At 38.9% G+C, this 19,816-nt stretch overlaps 1 protein-coding gene across 4 annotated transcripts in view; it reads left to right on the top strand.

Moving 5' to 3' along the window:
- Positions 1-19,816, top strand: part of elovl4a (ELOVL fatty acid elongase 4a) — a 90,319-nt gene that overhangs the window by 55,604 nt on the left and 14,899 nt on the right. For all 4 annotated transcript variants that reach the window (XM_063040336.1, XM_063040338.1, XM_063040339.1 and 1 more), the window contains 3 exons: positions 9,511-9,698; positions 11,251-11,331; positions 14,573-14,744. In XM_063040336.1, the coding sequence (XP_062896406.1) occupies positions 9,511-9,698; positions 11,251-11,331; positions 14,573-14,744 (441 nt within the window). The remainder of the gene's footprint in view (positions 1-9,510; positions 9,699-11,250; positions 11,332-14,572; positions 14,745-19,816) is intronic.

Genomic DNA, 19,816 nt, shown 5'->3' with positions numbered 1-19,816 from the left:
GTGTGTCGGCTGGGGTGATATACTGCGTCCGGTGCTCCCGATGTGGCCGTCTATATATTGGCGAGACCCGACGCAGACTGGGAGATCGTTTTGCTGTCCGCCAGAGAAAGCAGGATCTCCCAGTGGCCACATATTTTAATCCCACGTTCCATTCCCATTCTGATATGTCTATCCACGGCCTCCTCTACTGTAAATATGAAGCCACACTCAGGTTGGAGGAACAACACCTTATATTCCGTCTAGGTAGCCTCCAACCTGATGGCATGAACATTGACTTCTCTAACTTCCGCTAATGCCCCACCTCCCCCTCGTACCCCATCTGTTATTTATTTATATACACGCATTCTTTCTGTCTCTCTCCTCTCTCTCCCTCTGTCCCTCTGACTATACCCCTTGCCCATCCTCTGGGGTTTTCCCCCTCCCCCTTTTCCTTCTCCCTGGGCCTCCGGTCCCATGATCCTCTCATATCCCTTTTGCCAATCACCTGTCCAGCTCTTAGCTCCATCCCTCTCCCTCCTGTCTTCTCCTATCATTTTGGATCTCCCCCTCCCCCTTCCCACTTTCAAATCTCTTACTAGCTTTTTCTTCAGTTATTCCTGGTAAAGGGTCTCGGCCCGAAACGTCGACTGTACCTCTTCCTAGAGATGCTGCCTGGCCTGCTGCGTTCACCAGCAACTTTGATGTGTGTTGCTTGAATTTCCAGCATCTGCAGAATTCCTCGTGTTTGCGGAAGTTAATCTTGGGTTGGTTCTCTTGCTGTAAGCCAAGAACTCAGTCTAGAAGCCGTGTCCTTCCTTACTTAGCCTGCCATGTTTGGATATTGCTACCAAGCTACCCTTCTCACATTTGCATGTTTGTTCTTTTGAGTGATTCTTCCAGATTTAACATTGATGAATGCTGATTTATCAACTGAAAGAGGAAGGAGGTAGTAATCATGAATGGGCTTCCTTGACTTGTTTGATCATCTTGAGACTTTATGGGGTTTGGAGTCAATGTTGAGGCTTCCAAAGGCTACACCTTTCCACCTGGACTGTCCTTCAGCTGGATGTGTTCCATGGACAGGACAGGATGTTTACAACAATTGTGATCAAGGAGCCCAGTGTGTTGTCAGTAAAGATATGATTCATGAGTATGTAAATACCAGGATTAACTAGCCAGTGAGGCAGCACTTCCATATTAGACTTTTCTCAGATACTTGTGAGAAGGGATTTGCAAAGTGGAATAGCCAGGGACAGCTTTTCTATGTCCAAAACCAATGACTAGATTGCTTTTGCCATTCACTTGCACCAATTAAAATTGCTCAGTTATTTCAGAAAGTAACTAATGGTCATTTTAAAACTGCAGTTTTGACATAAAGATGAGGATAGCAGATTTCCTCCTCTGAAAGCCGAGAATGAACAAAATTGGCTAGTTTTGTGATCTTCATTGATTTCACCAGAACACAAAAATTTACTTAAATTTTGCATTTATGTACTGAATTGAAATTCCACAGCTGGTTTCTAGATTGTAAATCCCGGCCTTTGGCTACTAATCTGATAGCTATTGCAGAGCAGATCACATTTACCAATTGGGATTTGGATACTATTTATTTATGTTGTGAAAAAAAACTTTAAAAATTGGATGTCTTGTTATTACACAGGTTTTCTTAGAACTCTATTGTGGAGTTGATGTGATTTTCAAAGTAGAGTAGAACCCCATTAATCTAGCACTCTGAGAATTTTAGAACTTAACTGACAGGTTTTCTAAACTAGAACCATAGGACTCTACAGCACAGAAAACAGGCCATTCGGCCCTTCTAGTCTGTGCTGAAACTTTATTCCGCTAGTCCCATTGACCTGCAGCCAGTCCATAACCCTCCAGACCTCTCCCATCCATGTATCTATCCAATTTATTCTTAAAACTTAAGAGTGAGCCCACATTTACCACATCAGATGGCAGCTCGTTCCACACTCCCACCACTCTGACTGAAGAAGTTCCTCCTAATATTTCCCCTAAACCTTTCCCCTTTCACCCTAAATCCATGTCCTCTCGTATTTATTTCTCCTATTCTAAGTGGAATGAGCCTATTCACATTTACTCTGTCTATACCCCTCATAATTTTGTAAACCTCTATCAAATCTCCCCTCATTCTTCTACGCTCCAAGGATTAAAGTCCTAACCTGTTAAATCTTTCCCTGTACTTCAACTCCTGAAGACCCAACAACATCCTAGTAAATCTTCTCTGCACTCTTTCAATCTTACTGATATCCTTCCTATAATTAGGTGACCAGAACTGCACACAATACTCCAAATTTGGCCTCACCAATGTCTTATACAACATCCCAACTCCTATACTTAATACTTTGATTTATGAATGCCAGGATGCCGAAAACCTTCCTTACAATCCTGTCTACCTGTGACGCCACTTTCAGGGAATTATGTATCTGAACTCCCAGATCCTTTTGTTCCTCCACACTCCTCAGTGCCCTACCATTTGCTGTGTATGTCCTACCTTGATTTGTCTTTCTAAAATGCAACACCTCACACTTGTCTGCATTAAATTCCATCTGCCATTTTCTGGCCCATTTTTCCAGTTGGTCCAGATCCTTCTGCAAGCTTTGAGTACCTTCTTCGCTGTCCACAATGCCTCCAATCTTAGTGCCATCAGCAAACTTGCTGACCCAATTTACCACATTATCATCTGGATCATTGACATAGACAACAAACAACAATGGTCCCAGCACAGGTCCCTGAGGCACACCGCTAGTCGCAGGCCTCCAGTCTGAGAAGCAATCATCCAGTACCTCTCTCTGTCTTCTCCCACTCAGCCAATTTTGTATCCAGTTTACAACCCCTCCATGGATACCTAGTGTCTGAACCTGCTGAACTAACCTCCCATGTGGGACCTTGTCAAAGGCCTTACTAAAGTCCATGTAGACAACATCCACAGCCTTTCCTTCACCTACTTTCTTGGTAACCTCCTTGAAAAACTCTACAAGATTCGTTAAACACGATCTACCATGCACAAAGCCATGCTGACTATCCTTAATCAGCCCTTGGCTGTCCAAATACCTGTATATCTGATCTCTCAGAACACCTTCCAATAATTTACCTACCACTGATGTCAGGCTCACCGGCCTGTAATTATCTGGTTTACTTTTGGAGCAGAACAACAGAACAACATGAGCTACCCTCCAGTCCTCCAGCACTGCACCCGCGGCTAAGGACATTTTAAATATTTCTGCCAGGGCCCCTGCAATTTCTAGACTAGTCTCTCTCAAGGTCCGAGGAAATATCATGTCAGGCCCGGGGGATTTATCTACCTTTATTTGCTGTAAGGCAGCAAGCACCTCCTCCTCTTTAGTCTCTATATGTTCCATGACACTGCTGCTTGTTTCCCTTCCTTCCATATACGCTATGCCAGTTTCCTGAGTAAATACTGATGCAAAAAAAAAACTTTAAGATCTCCCCCATCTCGTGAGGCTCCACACATAGAAGACCACTCTGATCTTCTAGGGAACCAATTTTGTCCCTTACTATCCTTTTACTCTTAATATACTTGTAGAAAACCTTCGGGTTTATCTTCACATTATCTGCCAAAGCAACCTCATGTCTTCTTTTTGCCTTCCTGATTTCCTTCTTTAGTATTTCCTTACATTTTCTATACTCTTCAAGTACCTCATTTGTTCCTTGTTGCCTATACCTGCTATACACCTCTGTCTTTTTCTTAACCAGCTCGCCAATATCCCTTGAAAACCAAGGTTCCGTATGCCTGTTAACTTTGCCTTTAACCCTGGCAGGAACATGCAAACTCTGCGCTCTCAAAATTTCGCCTTTGAAGGCCTTCCACTTACTGAACACATCCTTGCCAGAAAACAACTTATCCCAATCCACTCTTCCTAGATTCTTGCCCATTTCCACAAAATTTGCCCTTCTCCAATTTAGAACCCCAACTCGAGGACCAGACCTATCCTTATCCATAATTAACTTGAAACTAATGACATTATGGTTACTGGACCCAAAATGTTCACCTACACATACTTCTGTCACCTGACCTGTCCGGTTCCCTAATAGAAGATCAAGTATTACACTCCTCTCATAGGTACCTCTATATATTGATTTAGAAAACTTTCCTGAACACATTTTGACAAACTCCAAGCCATGTAGCCCTTTCACAGTTAAAATTCCCTACTATTACAACTTTCTGTTTCTTACATTGGTCTGCTATCTCTCTACAGATTTGCTCTTCCAATTCTGTCTGACTATTGGGCAGTCTATAATACAACCCTATTAGTGTGATCACACCTTTCCCATTCCTCAGCTCCACCCATATGGCTTCTGTAGACAAGCCCTCTGGGCTGTCCTGTCTATGCACAGCTGTGATATTTTCCCTGACTAGTAATGCCCTTTCATCCCTCCCCCTCTATCATGTCTGAAACAACGGAACCCAGAACATTAAGTTGCCAGTCCTGACCCTCCTGCAACCAAGTCTCACTAATAGCAATAATGTCGTAATCCCACATGCCAATCCACGCCCTAAACTCATCTACCTTACCTACAATACTCCTTGCATTGAAATAGATGCACCTGAGAACATTTCTATCATGTGCAAACCTTTGATTTCTGTCTCTACATACAGTCCTCGCATGACCTTTATCCTCCTCCACCTCACAATCTGCTCTAACACTCTGGTTCCCCTCCCCACTGCAAATCTAGCTTAAATCCCCGGAGAAGCACTAGCAAATCTACCCACAGGGATGTTAGTCCCCCTCCAGTTCAGGTGCAAACCGTCTCATCGGAACAGGGCCCACCTTCCTTGGAGCAAAGCCCAATTGTCCAGAAACATGAAGCCCTCCCTCCTGCACCATCTCCTTAGCCACGTATTTAGCTGCATTATCTTCCTATTTCTAGCCTCACTAGCACATGGCACATGTAGCAATCCTGAGATTGCGTCTGGAGGTCCTGTCCTTCAACTTTTCACCTAACTCCCTAAACTCTCTTTGCATGACTAATAATGTTATTCCAATTAATTCATTATTTTTAGATGTTGTACGGTATAATAAATTTTCCAGTGAATTGAAAAAGAACTTGGAAAATGTCACATCGTCAGGCAGATGCCAAGCTATCAGTTTTTCCAAATATTTCAGGTAATTGGAGTTTTAACATAGTCATTAGTGTTTGACTGAAAATGAATAACACCTGTTTCTGTAATTTCCAAGATACAAGTTTTCCCCAAAAATAAACGAACTCAGTGGCCTTTTTATTAGGTACACCTGCTTATTAATGCAAATATCTAATCAGTCTATGCTGTGGTAGCAACTGGTGCATAAAGCATGCAGACATGGTTAAGAGGTTAATTTGTTGTTCAAACCAAACATCAGAATGGGGAAGAAATGTGATCTAAGTGACTTTGACTGTGGAATGATCATTGGTGCCAGACAGCGTGGTTTGAATATCTCAGAAACTGTTGAACTTCTGGGATTTTCATCCATAGCAGTCTCTAGAGTTTATAGCAAATGGTGCAAAAAAAAACCCCCAAAAAACATCCAGTGAGCGGCAGTTCTGTGGGTGAAGACACCTTGTTAATGTGAGATATCAGAGTAGAGTGGCCAGACTGGTTCAAGCTGACAGGAAGGTGACAGTAACTCAAATAACCACATGTTACAGGAGGTACCTAATACGGTCAGAGTGTAGAAACACAAATACTCTAGTTTTTAAAATTTGAAGTTGAAAACAGGTAGACCGCTTCACCTCTAGTTTCTCTTCAAATGATTCTACTTCATGGTATTGTGCAGAAGCATTCAGCAGAATAACCTTGTTACATTTGGAAGAGAAATGGGAGGGATTGAGAACTAAGGCAGCAGCAGCATGAAATGTCTGAAGTTCAGTTCTTTCTTTTACAACATTGCAGCTTCTCCATTTACAGAGCCTGGATCAAGTGTCTTGTAATTTGTTGGCATTCCTCATCACCAGGGCAATTTGCTGAGCTCAGATTTCTTTTCATTGAAGCGGATAAATAGGATAATCATCTCTACTGTCTGTTTACTTCCCTTTGTCTTCTACCCTCCTCCGGCTACCTCATTTCATTACTTCTTTAGCCATTATAAGATTCACTATGTATATGGATTAAGTTTCCCCCTTGCACACTATCAGTAAAATTGGTCTTAATAGCAAGTGAAGTTGTGCTGGTCCATTTTGTATTTTTTAATATATAGAAATTTTTAGATTTGCTATTGTGCTCATACTACACACCACAAAACTTTTCATTCCTATTATTAGTATGATATATGGTTGCATTTTAGAAAAGTAATGAAGCTGAAAATAATGTTAAATTCCAAGTAGTCAGAGAGTTCAATTGACACAGAAACCCCAATCTCTTCCAGTGGAGGTCCTAATTGTTTTTAACTTAATCATTCATCTGCTCAATGAATTGCCTGAGTGCTGATATCATCCAGTGTCTGATCACTCACCTAACTGGTGACATTGCCCCAAGTGCTATCAGTAACAATCTTATCCACCAATAAGGGATAGCTTGTGGGTAGGGCCTGTTGCAGACTTGGTTTAGGAGTATGATTTATTGTGGGTAGGACATAACCGAAACCTGTAAATGTGAATCATATATAATACAGACATCCCACCCTGCAAAAACTCATTTCAGGGAGATAGCACCACCATTTCAGGGAGGTAGCACCCCTGCCCCCGGCAACCCCATATGCCCCCCACCCCCCCGTCGACCTCAAAGGGCGCATGTGTACTGGACATTTGATTATGAAAGAACACAATGGTTTATTTGACACATATTGAAACTATTTATACACACACACACACACACACACACACACACATATATATATTTTCCTTGTTGAGTATTTTGTTGGCAATCTCAATGCTAATGCAAATAGCTTTTCTACTTCTTTTGCAAACTTTCCTTGTACTGTGACGTGGCTCTGCTGAAAAGAACTGTGAAATACTTGAGCAGCATTCCCTGTGATTAGCCTCCCTAATATGTTGTGGTCCCTAAAAGAAATAAAAGCATAAGGTGTATTATATTGTCTTATGTAATACTTTGTTTAGTGATTTTGTCTAATCTGTAAACCAATCTATAAACTGGGTATATGCAGAAAATGTGACATTAAAATACAGTATGTACTTATATATTATCAAGGAGTTGTTTTTTAATTCTATTACAACTTTAAGCACGTCTACAGAGAGTTTGGCCTCATCACGTAGGACGTCAATAGAGTAGCTCCTTAGCAGCTGGCCAGCCAGTTTAAATAACGTTAGCTATGCTAATGAGCAAATGACACCTGTTAAACTCACCTCAACATGTCTTTTACAGTCCTAACCCACCATGGGCAATAGAAAAGTCACTGTTGCAAACAGTGCAGCGAGCAACACTGTCATTATTTTTGACCCCTATTAGGCAGGGGTACACTTTAGTGTAGTCTGGGGTGAAGTGCATTTTCTTTTCTTGAAACACTTTGCCATGGCAGTGCAGGACACAAAACTGAACTGATGAAGAGAGAGAGGTCGACTGTAAAGCCCACCCACAGAGAAAACTGATAGGTCTACTTAGCGCAAAGAGACCAATCAGGATGCTCACTCTTGCTCCCGCTCTCGATCCCGCTCCGGCTCTTGATCCTGCTCTCGATCCCGTTCCTGATCTCGCTCCCGATCCCGATTCCACTCTCCCTCTCCCGCTCCTGCTCTCCCTCTCATTTCCGGGATATTGTATATAATTTGTGGGCATCAGGGAGCTGCTATTAATATGTGGGAGACTCCCGGAACTTACGGGAGAGGTGGGATGTCTGATAATATTTTAATAAGTGAAAATAGGAATGAGAAAATATAACATCTGTGAGATATCTGTTTGTGAAACTTGAACGTTAGGGTGACATTCCAAGCTATTCAGGAAAAGAATACATAAAGTTATTTTTTCCCCAAGAAGTTAGTAGTTTACACCTTTGCCTCAGAGATTAACATTTCCAACTCCTCTAAATCAAGAACCTGGACATACTTAATCCCTGTTCACTTTGACATCTGTGAATTCCTCAAGTACTTGTATATCAATGTGACTAGCCCCAAATCTAAAAGTAAGGACCTGGGTTGTAATTTAACAGACTTAATAATCTTTTGTGCCTGTAACAGCTTTTTAAAAGAGCTCTGTGAAGTTTCATATTGTGTCATTGAGAGACCCAGACAGAACACTGATTTTTGGTTTTACAGCTTCCCAGTGTTTTCATTGCACCAATGTTTTCAGCTACTTGAGGAAAAGGGTTTTTGAAGATCAAGAGCTTGGACTTATCTGAAAACTGTAGCCTACCATGTAGCAATGACTCAGTAATGCTGGAGTTTTGGATAGCATTACTGCTAAGTAAATAGAGGTTGCACTGAAAAATTAGAGACAACAAAATGCTTTATCCATGCTGGATTCTGTTTTACTTACTTTCAGCAGAGATCCTTCCACCTTCTTAGACATTTCTGAAAAGATTTGTTTTCATGATGGAGTCTGCTACAGAGATTTGCAGCATAGAAACAAGACCTTCTGCCCAGTGAATCTGCCAATATCAAGCACCCAATTATAATATTCCTCCAATAATCCCATTTTATTCCCCCTGCATTTCCTGCCAGTTGCTTTCAAATTCTACCACTACCTACTATGGTGGATTTACAGTAGCCAATTACCCCACCAAACCAGAGTACCTGGAGAAAATTCACATGGCCACAGGGAGAACGTACTAATTCTTCACAGACAGCACCGGAAGTCAGGATTGAAGCTGCATAATTTGCCACCAGGTGCATAATAAATTGCGTAAACCTGAATCAAATTAACTTCACAGCATAAAGTTTTCACTTCTCAAGGTTATCCCAGGTCATATCTGTCACATATGTTACTCAAGATTGCTTTAAATGAACCAAATGTTTAACAATTTGATAACATTTACTTTAGAAAAGGAGTTTTCACTAAATAATTAAATTGTCTCCAATTTAAACAGTGACAAGATAGAGTTGAAGCTTTTCATTACTGTTTGTAATATATTCTCAATAACTGAAGTAGCTAAGTTATTTGCATTAATGTGCAGCCAGTAAAAAGGAACAGCAAATACAGTACTGTAGAGTTGCCATACTACCACCACAAAAGTAAGTATAAACAAAAGTAAAAGTATAGACAACGATTTTATTGATGGGATTCTTTTAATTTTCATTACAGGAGAGCAGCATCTGTGTCATTTCCTGACATTCAGATACTGTAGCTAAGTGAATCTCACTTCTCCTAAAAATAGTCTTGTGGGCCCATGGGTCTTAAATTCTGCTGATGAGATAATGGAACCAGATTAGCAGAGTAAACTATAGGGTAAGCTTACAGATGCTGGCCTTCCAGCTCCTCTATTAAAGCATACCAAAATAAAAGCATCTTAAGTTGAAGGCTGTAGAGTTTTTCTAATGTACCTTTTATGTACTTTGTTATCTACAACTGTCTTTTTATGTGCATTTGAAAAACACACATCTTTCACCACTTTATTTTAATAGACAAGCGGGTGGAAAATTGGACTTTGATGCAGTCTCCCTTACCTACATTGGCTGTGAGCAGTCTTTACCTCCTCTTTGTTTGGCTTGGCCCAAAATGGATGAAGAACAGGGAGCCTTTTCAGTTACGATCTATGCTAATTTTCTATAACTTCGGAATGGTTATACTAAATCTCTACATCTTTAAGGAGGTTAGCTTTTTTATAATTATAAGATATCGTTTAATTGCATTTTGCTGTTTTGTCTAAATCTTTGTTTTTTAGGTGTGTGAGTAGGTTCTAATTTGAATTGAAGAAAACTTGTGTTACATTGTATTTGCATCACAAGAATGTGCCATTGTAGCTGAATGAAATAATAGAAATTTATGATGCAGGAGCAGATCTTCAGTTCATCATGCCCATGCTAATCCAAAAGAAGCATTCCAACCTAATCCAACACCCTGATGCACAAAAATGTATATTACTTTTAAACTCTATATTGAATCTCTAAAGTAACTATTGTTGTTTTACAAACACGAGAAGATCTGCAGATGCTGGAAATTCAAGTCCATATACACAAAATGCTGGGGGAACTCAGCAAGTCAGGCAGCATCTATAAGCAGTCAATGTTCCAGGCCAAGACCCTTCATCAGGATGGTTTTTGTTGGTTTACTTTCATATGTTTTATATTTTAATGTACCATAGGCAGCTTGCATCTCATGCTTTCGCATTTTTTTCCATCAGACTTAAGACTCTGGTTTCAGATTGAAATAAATCATTTCCCGTCTTTAGATCATGGGCTTCTACTGTGCTATGTTGTTATATCAGTTCCTGATACTGTGCTGACCTTTTAACTTATTCCAAGATCAGTCTAAACCTCTCCTCTATCATGGCCCTCCATTATTTTTCATTCATGTGCTTTGGGTCTATTAAATGTCCTTAATGTACCTGCCTCTTTCAGCACCCCTGGCAGTTCGGTCCAAACACTTACCACTTGCTGTGCAAAACACCTGCCATTTGACACCTCCAGTCACATTAAAATTATGCCCTCTCGTATTAGCTATTGCTGCCCTGGGGGGGAGAAAAGACACTGGCTGTCCTCTGTATCTGTGCCTCTTATCATCATATACAGCTCTATCAAGTCACCCCTCTTCCACCTTCGCTCCAAAGAGAGAAGCCCAAGCTCACTCAGCCTTACTTTGTATAACAAATTATCATCTCTTGATTATTTTTACCTTAAAAGGCCCTTAAACTACTGGATCATCAATTAAGTGCTTTTCATTGCACAATACTAGATCTAGAATGTACAAATATCATTGGTGCTAAATAGTCCCCAGTTGTAATACTTCATGACTGTCAAATAATAAATTATAAAATTTAAATTTGCATGTAAGTTTAGAAAGTAAAGTTAAATATTTTTATATAGTGCCATTCACAAACTTAGACTGTTGTCTGTTGCAAAATTATTTACAGCCAATGAAATAGTTCTGAAATGTCATCTGTAATAATGTAGAAAATGCATAGCCATTGCTGCCAAGAAATTGAGTAACGTATAAGGTAGTTCAGGCTTATTGCAAGGCTTACTTCAATTAAATGTTTTTGAAATGCTAGCTTACAACAGTAATTTCTCTGCAGCAAATCTAGCCGCAAGAGTAACACCTAACTCAAAATCCTTTCCTTATCCTTTTTTATGGAGATCTAGTCAAATTGCATGGCCATCATTTTTATTATGTTAACTCTTTATGGCCATTATTTTTCTTTACAGCTCTTCTTTGCTGCACGAGCAGCAGGATACAGTTATATCTGTCAGACTGTGGATTATACAGATGATGTAAATGAAGTGCGGGTAGGTAGTTATGCAATTCCTGAGAATTTTTTTTTAAATGTAACTGTCAAGTAGGAGTATGCCCACATCTTAGCCAGAAGTTTAACAAATGTATTCTATATCTTTTCTATATCATTCTATATATCCTTTGTATTCTGGAGCTGCATTTACAAAAGAAAAGTCTCTGATCCTTTAAGACACTTTTGCTGACCGTCATGCAAGGACATTGAAACCTTCCTAAATTATACTGTAAAAGGATTTCTTTTCCTTTTTTCCCCAATTCTTTTACCTCAATGTATGGTAATCAAATAGTAATCTGGTGACAGTGGAACTTTGGTGAATTGAATTGAGAAATTGAAAGATATTTAAAATTTTGATTAGAGTTTCTGTATAGGCTTCATGCTAGCAGTAGATTTTAACTTTCATTTAGAGTGGGATCATCTGAAAAGTAGTGAATTTCTTTTTTTTTTATTAATTTTTTAATGTGTTTCTACAATAGAGCTACAGAAAAAAACCATCAACAAAATGGAGTTTTATACAGTGCAAAACAAACATGTCCAATATGTAATTCATAACAATAAAAAAGCACCCAAAATAAAATCATGTAAAGTTAGTATCCACCCCAACCTCCCACTGAATAAAAAACCCAGGCCAACTATTTCTGTGTATAAAAGAAAAAAAATTAAACGGAGCATTCAACCCCACAGAGCTGTAAATATATATAAGGAAAAAGAAAATATAATGCGGACTACCAAAACTATAATGTAATTTACACCAAAAAACCGTAAATCTTACAGGGGGAAAAAAAAAGCCGAAGGTAAGTGATTGTAGCATACAAAAAAAAGGATAAACTTAACCTAAAGGGAAGTTATGAAAATATTCAAGAAAACGTCCCCACACCTTATGAAACTTTATGTCTGAATTAAGAAGTGAGTAATAAATCTTTTCAAGGTCTAAACAGGACATTAAAAAAGTAGTGAATTTCTGATGTGTTAGGGTGATTTTTTTTTGATAACATCTCCTACAACTACGAAGTCTATTTTAGATTTAGCAATGAATAATGAGCTGCATTTATTTATCAGCCTATTTGAACTTGCTATTAATCTAGACAAATCTGCTAATAGATACTATAGTTGTAACTTAGTGTTAGCTTTTAAAGATAAATTTGATACTTTACAAAAGCAATTTATATTCCAAATGGACAAGAGCTCTATTTGTCAAAAGGACTATAACAGATTACCACAAACAACAAAGGACAATGGAAAAACCCAAACCGGAAAGATGGCATAAACTAGCACATGTCCTGGCAACAGGGGAAAATACAAAGAGCTAAAGGTGTCACACCAGTAAGTGAGAGCTATAAAGGAGTTGATATAAAAGAAATTTGTTTTTCAATATCAACACAATATTCACAATTACATTAGGAAAAACATTGTGGTCAGGAACAATGGGGTCATTTAAAAATGGATGATGGTATTATTACAAATTAAAGTGAGGAATTACTATACACCACATGTGATCCCCTTTGAGTCATTATTTTATGTTGGAGCAACAGAATGGCATTCTGGATATCAAGGAAACTAATAATGGGTCAGTAAGAAAGATTCACTAATAATAAAACACTAACTCGTGGTAAAGCACCTTATGATTTCTATCTGACTAACAGAAAATACTGGAATAGCTCAGCATGTCAGATAGCATCTGTGGGCAGAGAAACGGTAAGTGTTTCAAGCCAAGGGCCATTCATCAGAACTGAAAAAGAGAAAGCAACTTAGTCCAGGTAGAAGAGAGAATGGGAAAAGAGAACAGAATGTCTTTTAAACCAGCATTTGGAGCAGAATAGAAAAGTGAAACAAATTGAACCAGAAACGTACATACATACATATCGATGGAGAAAAATATAAGACAGTAACCTGAAGTTGATAAATTCAACACTAAATCCTGGCAGCTGTAATGTAACCTGATGAAAGATGTGATGCTTTTCCTCTACCTTAAATTAGATAGTGTTGAAGCACTGTAGGATACTGAAGACTGGGAAGTTAGAGTGGAAGTGGGGTGGAAAAGTAGTGACAGGAAACTGAAATCTCAGTTCCTCTTGTAAACTGCAAAGTGATCAGCCAGTTTGCATATAGGTTCCTCATTACACTGCATTAAATGGCCTACCCCTGCTCCTGGTTTCTCATGTTCTTGCCAGACAATGCCCCTTTCCAACAAGAAAGATTCTAACCAAACACTTTTAGAGTTACAAAGATGTCTTCAGTTAGGACCAGGAATTTTACTGGAGCAGCTACATAAATACAGTGGATACAAGAGCAGGTCAGAAATTGGTATCTACTACTACTACATCGACTCAGGCCTAGGGGGCTGGTGTCGGGCTCTACTTCTACAATATTTTTTAATAATCAAGTCAAAGGAATGTGAGGTAGCTGTCTCCACTTGCCTGGATGTGGGCAGTTCTACCAGCAGTATTGTGCAGGTTTTCATTATGGTAGCATGTCACTTGTTCTGCAAGAGTCTACATGGTTCATTGACTATTTATCATACAAGTAAAGTTTGTAGATGGTGATATAGAAAGAAATACGTTAATTTATGTGTGTCATTTTATTAATGTACTGTGCTACTGCTGTGAAAAGCTGATCTTTATATCCTAGATATGTAGGCCTATGACAACAGAGGTAAACTATTTATATTTGTCGAGTTACCCAAATAGGAGCATTATAAGCAATGTAGATTAAAATATAAGATTACAGAGAGGTATAAATATCTCGTGGTATAGTACAAATCCATGACAAATAGGTTTTGTTTAAACCAAATGTGAGGTCATTCAATTTAGAACTAAGATCGATAGAATAGAATACTTTTTTAAATGGCAAAAAGCTTTAAAAAAAAATCCCCAAAGAATATGGAGTCCACATACAGGGATCATTAAAATGATTTGATTAATGCAGAAAATAATGAAGAAAGTATTTGAATGCAGACCTTTATGGTTAGAAGATGAGAGTGCAAGTGGCTTGAAAATAATTCATTTGCCCAAGAAAGAATGTATCCTACATATACTTGAATAAGGATTAAATTGTGGAGAGATTGTGCAAACTAAGATTACATTCCCAAGTGTTTAACAAATTTAACAACCCAAGAGATACTATGACTAAATTTGTGTTATTTATCTTTAACAGTATTTACAGAATATCAATTATGAAATATGATATTTAGTTTTTGTAATTGCAAAAGTTGTATTAATTCTAGTTTTTGTCCACCACAGATAGCTTCAGCCTTGTGGTGGTATTATGTCTCAAAAGGAATTGAATACATGGATACAGTATTTTTTATACTGAGGAAGAAATTTAACCAGGTCAGCTTCCTACATGTATATCATCACTTCACAATGTTTACTCTGTGGTGGATCGGAATCAAATGGGTAGCAGGAGGACAATGTAAGTACTAAATGGAATTGCAGTAATCTCTGATTTCATCTTATCAGGTGTCTAAATCTATTAATAATTGTTTTAAAATATAAAACATTGCTGAATATTGAAGTCGAGTTTGCAGTTCTCCTGTAAACTCAATGATATCTTGAGTGCTTTGGTTTCTTCCCACATCCCAAAGACGTGCAAGTGATGGCACTAATCTGATAATGTAAATTGACCCTAATGCAAGTGAACGGGAAGTGTATCATGGAGCTATTAATTGACACGTGTGAGAGAATACATTATAGGGAAAAAATGGAAATGGGATTGCTCTGAATCTACTTCAGTTCTGTCTACTGCATACTTGCATATTATCATAAGAAAGAAATAATATATATTAGATAACAGAAATGTGGAATTCATGGCTTAGTATATCCCTTACTCCATCATGCTAGATATTAATAAATCATTTCACCTCATTTATTCTGCCTCCAAGCGGGCAGCTTCAGACATACTTTTTAAAAAAAGCATCAATTTTGCAAAACGGTGACACAGGAGACAGGCATTCTACACAGAAAAAGCAATATGCATTAGAGCTAAGTGATCTAAAGAAATGGTCTTATCTTGCAGAGTTAAATGCATAAAAGGCAAAGGCTTCAAGAATACCCCTGTACCCATTAGAATACCCAGGACAAAACTGAAGCAATTGCAGCAATATTTAGCCAGAAATACCAACTGGATGATGCATTTCTCTTCTTCTTGAGAATATGATCATCACAAATGTCTGTCCTTTGCTTATTCAGGGCAATCCATGCAACATCACAAAATGAACTCTGAATATAGCAAAGATACAGGACTGGATAGCATTCTGAAAATTGCACACTAGTATTAGTTATACCTCTAAGTAAGTATTTTTAATATAAATATTTAGGCAGGAACTGACAGTTTGGCCGTATTCTATCATATCGTACCCCTGAATGTTTTTTTTCCTTTAGAAATCTTTAATTATATTCAGTGACTTTGCCTCCACAGCCTTTTCTGGTCGATAATTCTACAGTTTAACCATCCTGTGGGTGAATAAATTTCTCATAATCTCATCACTCATGTTCTCACACTGTGACCTCTCATACACCATCTCCCAGCCAGGGGAACTATCACAATACTAACAATTTCATGATGGTGTGGTTATTGCCCTGTCCATGAAAATCAGTGAACTCTTCTGTCAATTGCAGTGATGAAAGATGTTATTGGCAAGCAGCATTTAATTAACAATTACTTGCTCATTGATGCACAGTCATTCACAAGAACCACTTGACACCAGACTTTATCAGAGCCTTGATCTAAACATGTATCAGATTATTTTGAAGTGAGGTAAGAGTGGATGCCCTGACATAAAAGCAGCGGTTGACTAAGTATGGTGTGAAGAAGCCCAGGTAAAACTAAATTGGGGGCATCAAGAATAATAATCTAATAATTAGAGTAACAGCTCACGTGTAGGAAGATTCAAGAATCACTAGATTCTGTAATGGTTCCGAAGGACTGAAAAACTTAAAATGTCACTCCATACTTTAAGAAGGGAGGAAGGCTGAAGAAAGGAAATTGTAAGCCAGTTAGTCTGACTTCAATGGTTGGGAAGATGTTGGGAGTCCGTTATTAAGGGTGAGATTTCAGGGTACTTGGAGGCTCATGATAAAATCGGCTAAAGTTATTATGGTTTGCTTAAGGAGAAGTCTTACCTAATAAATCTGTTGGAATTGTTTGAGGAAATAATAAGCAGGATAAACAAAGAGTCCGTGGATGTTGTATACTTGGATTTTCAGAAGTCTTTTGACAAGGTGGCACATATGAGGCTGCTTAACAAGGTAAGAGCCCATGGTATTGCAGAAAAGATACTAGCATGGATAGAAGATTGGCTGACTGATAGGAGGCAAAGAGTGGGAACAAAGAGGGCATACTCTGGTTGGATGCCAGTCACTAGTAGTGTTCCATAGGGGTAAGTGTTGAGACAGCTTCTTTTCACATTATATGTATACGACTTAGATGATGGAATTGATGGCATTCTTGCCAAGTTTAATGGAGTGGGAGGTAGTGTTGAAGACGCAGGGAATCTACGGAAGGACTTGGACAGATTGGGAGAATGGGCAAAGAAGTGGCAGCTGGAATATAATGTAGAGAAGTGCATGGTCATGCACTTTGGTAGAAGGATTAAAGCCATAGACTATTCTCTAAACAGAGGAAAATTCAAAAATCAGGTGTAAAGAGATTGGAAGTTCTCATGCAGGATTCCCTAAAGGTTAATGTAGGTTGAGTCGATGGTAAGGAAGGCAAACTCATTCAGTTCAAGAGAACTAGAATATAAAAGCAAGAATGTAATGCTGAGGCTTTATAAAGCATTGGTCAGACCACACTTTTGAGTATTGAGTACAGTTTTGGGCTCCTTATCTAAAAAGGGATGTGCTGGCACTGGAGATGGTCCAGAGGAGGTTCATGAGAATGATTCTGGAAATGAAAGGGTGATCATATGAGGATGGATTTGGGCCTGTGCTCACTGGAGTTTAGAAGAATGAAGAGGATCTCATTGAAACCTGTTGAATATTGAAAGGCCAAGATAGAGTGGATGTTTCCTACAGTTGGGGAGTCTGGGACCAGAGTATACAGCCTCAGAATAGAGGGACATCCACATAGAACAGAGATGAGGAATTTCTTTAGCCAGAGGGTGGTGCACCTGTTGAGTTTATTACCACTGACGACTGTGCAGGCCAATTCATTGGGTATATTTAAAGTGGAGGTTATTAGGTTCTTGATTAGTCATAGTATTAAAGGTTACAGGGAAAAAACAGGAGAACGGGGTTGGCAGGGATAATAATCAACCATAATGGAATGCCAGAACAGACTTGATTTGCTGAATGGACTAAGTCTGTCTTGTGATTGTGGTTGCTGAAGATGAAACTTCCTAGCTCTACACTATCCTAATCCTACCCTATCATAGCCTTTTCAGGGAATTAAGGGTTATGGGGAAGAGGCAGGTAGATGGAGATGAGTCCATGATCTCATTGAATGACGGAGCAGGCTCGATGGATCAGATGGCCTCCTCCTGCTCCTGTTTCTCATGTTCTTCTTGTGTTCCTATGCTATTGAAAGGTCCAAGCCCAACTATTTTTAGCAGTTTCTACAATAATCTTTCCATTACAACATCAGAAGAGGGGATGTTCTGATTGTCCAATGTTTTGCAACTCCTTAGGGAAATAAAACATGCCTGCATACAGCAAAGCCTATACAATGTGGTCTAATAGTTTTTAGTACACTCAAAGCCCGCGTAATGCTATCCCACATAGTGTTGATTCGTTATAAAGCGGTTATTCAATTCTTTATTGAAATTTTTGAAAATGGCAAAAATTTATTGTTAAACCTTAAAATTAATTCTTAAACACTTAAAACCTCTTAAGTGACCGCCATTATAGTAAACATTGAATCAGCCAATGAGAGCACTTTACATACGCTCTGAACAACTCTCAGCCAATTATGTATTAGTTCATGTTCTGCCTCCCCCACTTGCTTCCTCAGCAATTTATTCCATTTTTTTTTTTTACCCATGATGTCTGGAAAATGGCTTGCAACTTCCAGTAAGGGTAGTACATCTGAGATGTCTAGGAAAACCATTAGCGTAGATGTGAAACTGCAAGTGATACAGCGCTTAGAAGCTGCGTCAGGTTGATGTTGGCGCCTCTTTGAAATTGGCTATATCGATGATCAGAATAATTATAAAAAAAAACAGGCAAGATAAAAGCTTCTGTAACAGCAATCTCAAAGTTATCATGAACAAAGGTGACTCGTTCAAGGAACCATTTGTTTGAAAAAATCAAAAATAGACTAAATATATGGGTGGATGACCAAACACGACAAAACATGCCCCTAAGCCAGCTGCTAATAATGGAGAAGGCATAAAGCATCTTTAGTCATATTCAAGAAGAAGAAGTTATGTCAGTAACATTCACAGCCAGCAGAAGTTGGGTTGATAGATTTAAACAGTGTAGTAACCTCCATAGCATACATATCTCTGGTGAAGCGGCTAGTGCAGACAGCAAAGCAGCCCAGGAATTTCCTGCAATGCTGGCTGTAGTTGAAAAGGACTATTATCCTCCCAAGCTTGTCTTCAATGTGGATGAAATGGACCCATTTTGGAAAAGAATGCCTTCTCGTACATTCATTTCCCAAGAAAAGAAAATAGCATCTGGATTCGTGGCTGCAAAGAACCAATTAATTCTCTTGCTAGGAGGTAATGCTAAAGGTGACTTAAGTTAAAGCATGTGATTGTGCATCACTCTGAAACACCACGAGCAATGAAAGGCATTTTGAAGTCAAGTCTACCAGTGATTTGGAAATGAAACAAGAAAGCCTGAGTGACTCAATTGATGTTTTCCAATATTAGTTTGTTTCACATTTTTGTCCAGCAGTGAAATGGTATTGTGAGGAGTATGACCTTGACCTAAAGCATTATTGGTGCTTGATAATGCCCCGGGCCGTCCTGAGAAATTTGACATGCTTTGGAGAATTGGCAGAGCAACACATCCTGATGAATCTGAGGACTTGGATGGAGAAGAGGAAACACCAGCAAGAAACCTCACCACAAAATTTCTCAGCACTTGCATCACCATGATCACACAAATCATGAACCAATTCATCAGTAATGAGCCTGACTAGGAGCAAAGCGATAAGGCAAAGAGAGGTGTTCTTGACATGATTTCCTGCTACTGAGAACTGCTTCATGTGGGGAAACTTAAGAAAAGGCGGTCAAATCTTGACACCTACTTGAAGAAGAAGCCAAAGTTAGATATTAACATTTCATCCAAAAAGTTTCAGACAGTGATCTTCACATCTCAGAAGTCAGACAACCTCGTCATGACGTTCAGCAAAAATACCCATGTCTGGTCACTCATCATCACTAAGGGTTACCATAGACCAGAGCCTCAAACTACACCACATAAACATTACTGCCCAGTGGCACTGACATAAACAATCATGAAGTGCTTTGAGCAGCTGGCAAATGGACCATTGGATCCATCCTAGTTTGCCTAACACTCAAAGCAGCCTACTGATGA

The sequence above is a fragment of the Mobula hypostoma genome, chromosome 2 (genome assembly GCF_963921235.1).
Source record: "Mobula hypostoma chromosome 2, sMobHyp1.1, whole genome shotgun sequence".
Lineage (NCBI taxonomy): Eukaryota > Metazoa > Chordata > Chondrichthyes > Myliobatiformes > Myliobatidae > Mobula > Mobula hypostoma.
This window is presented reverse-complemented; position numbering and strand designations above follow the sequence as displayed.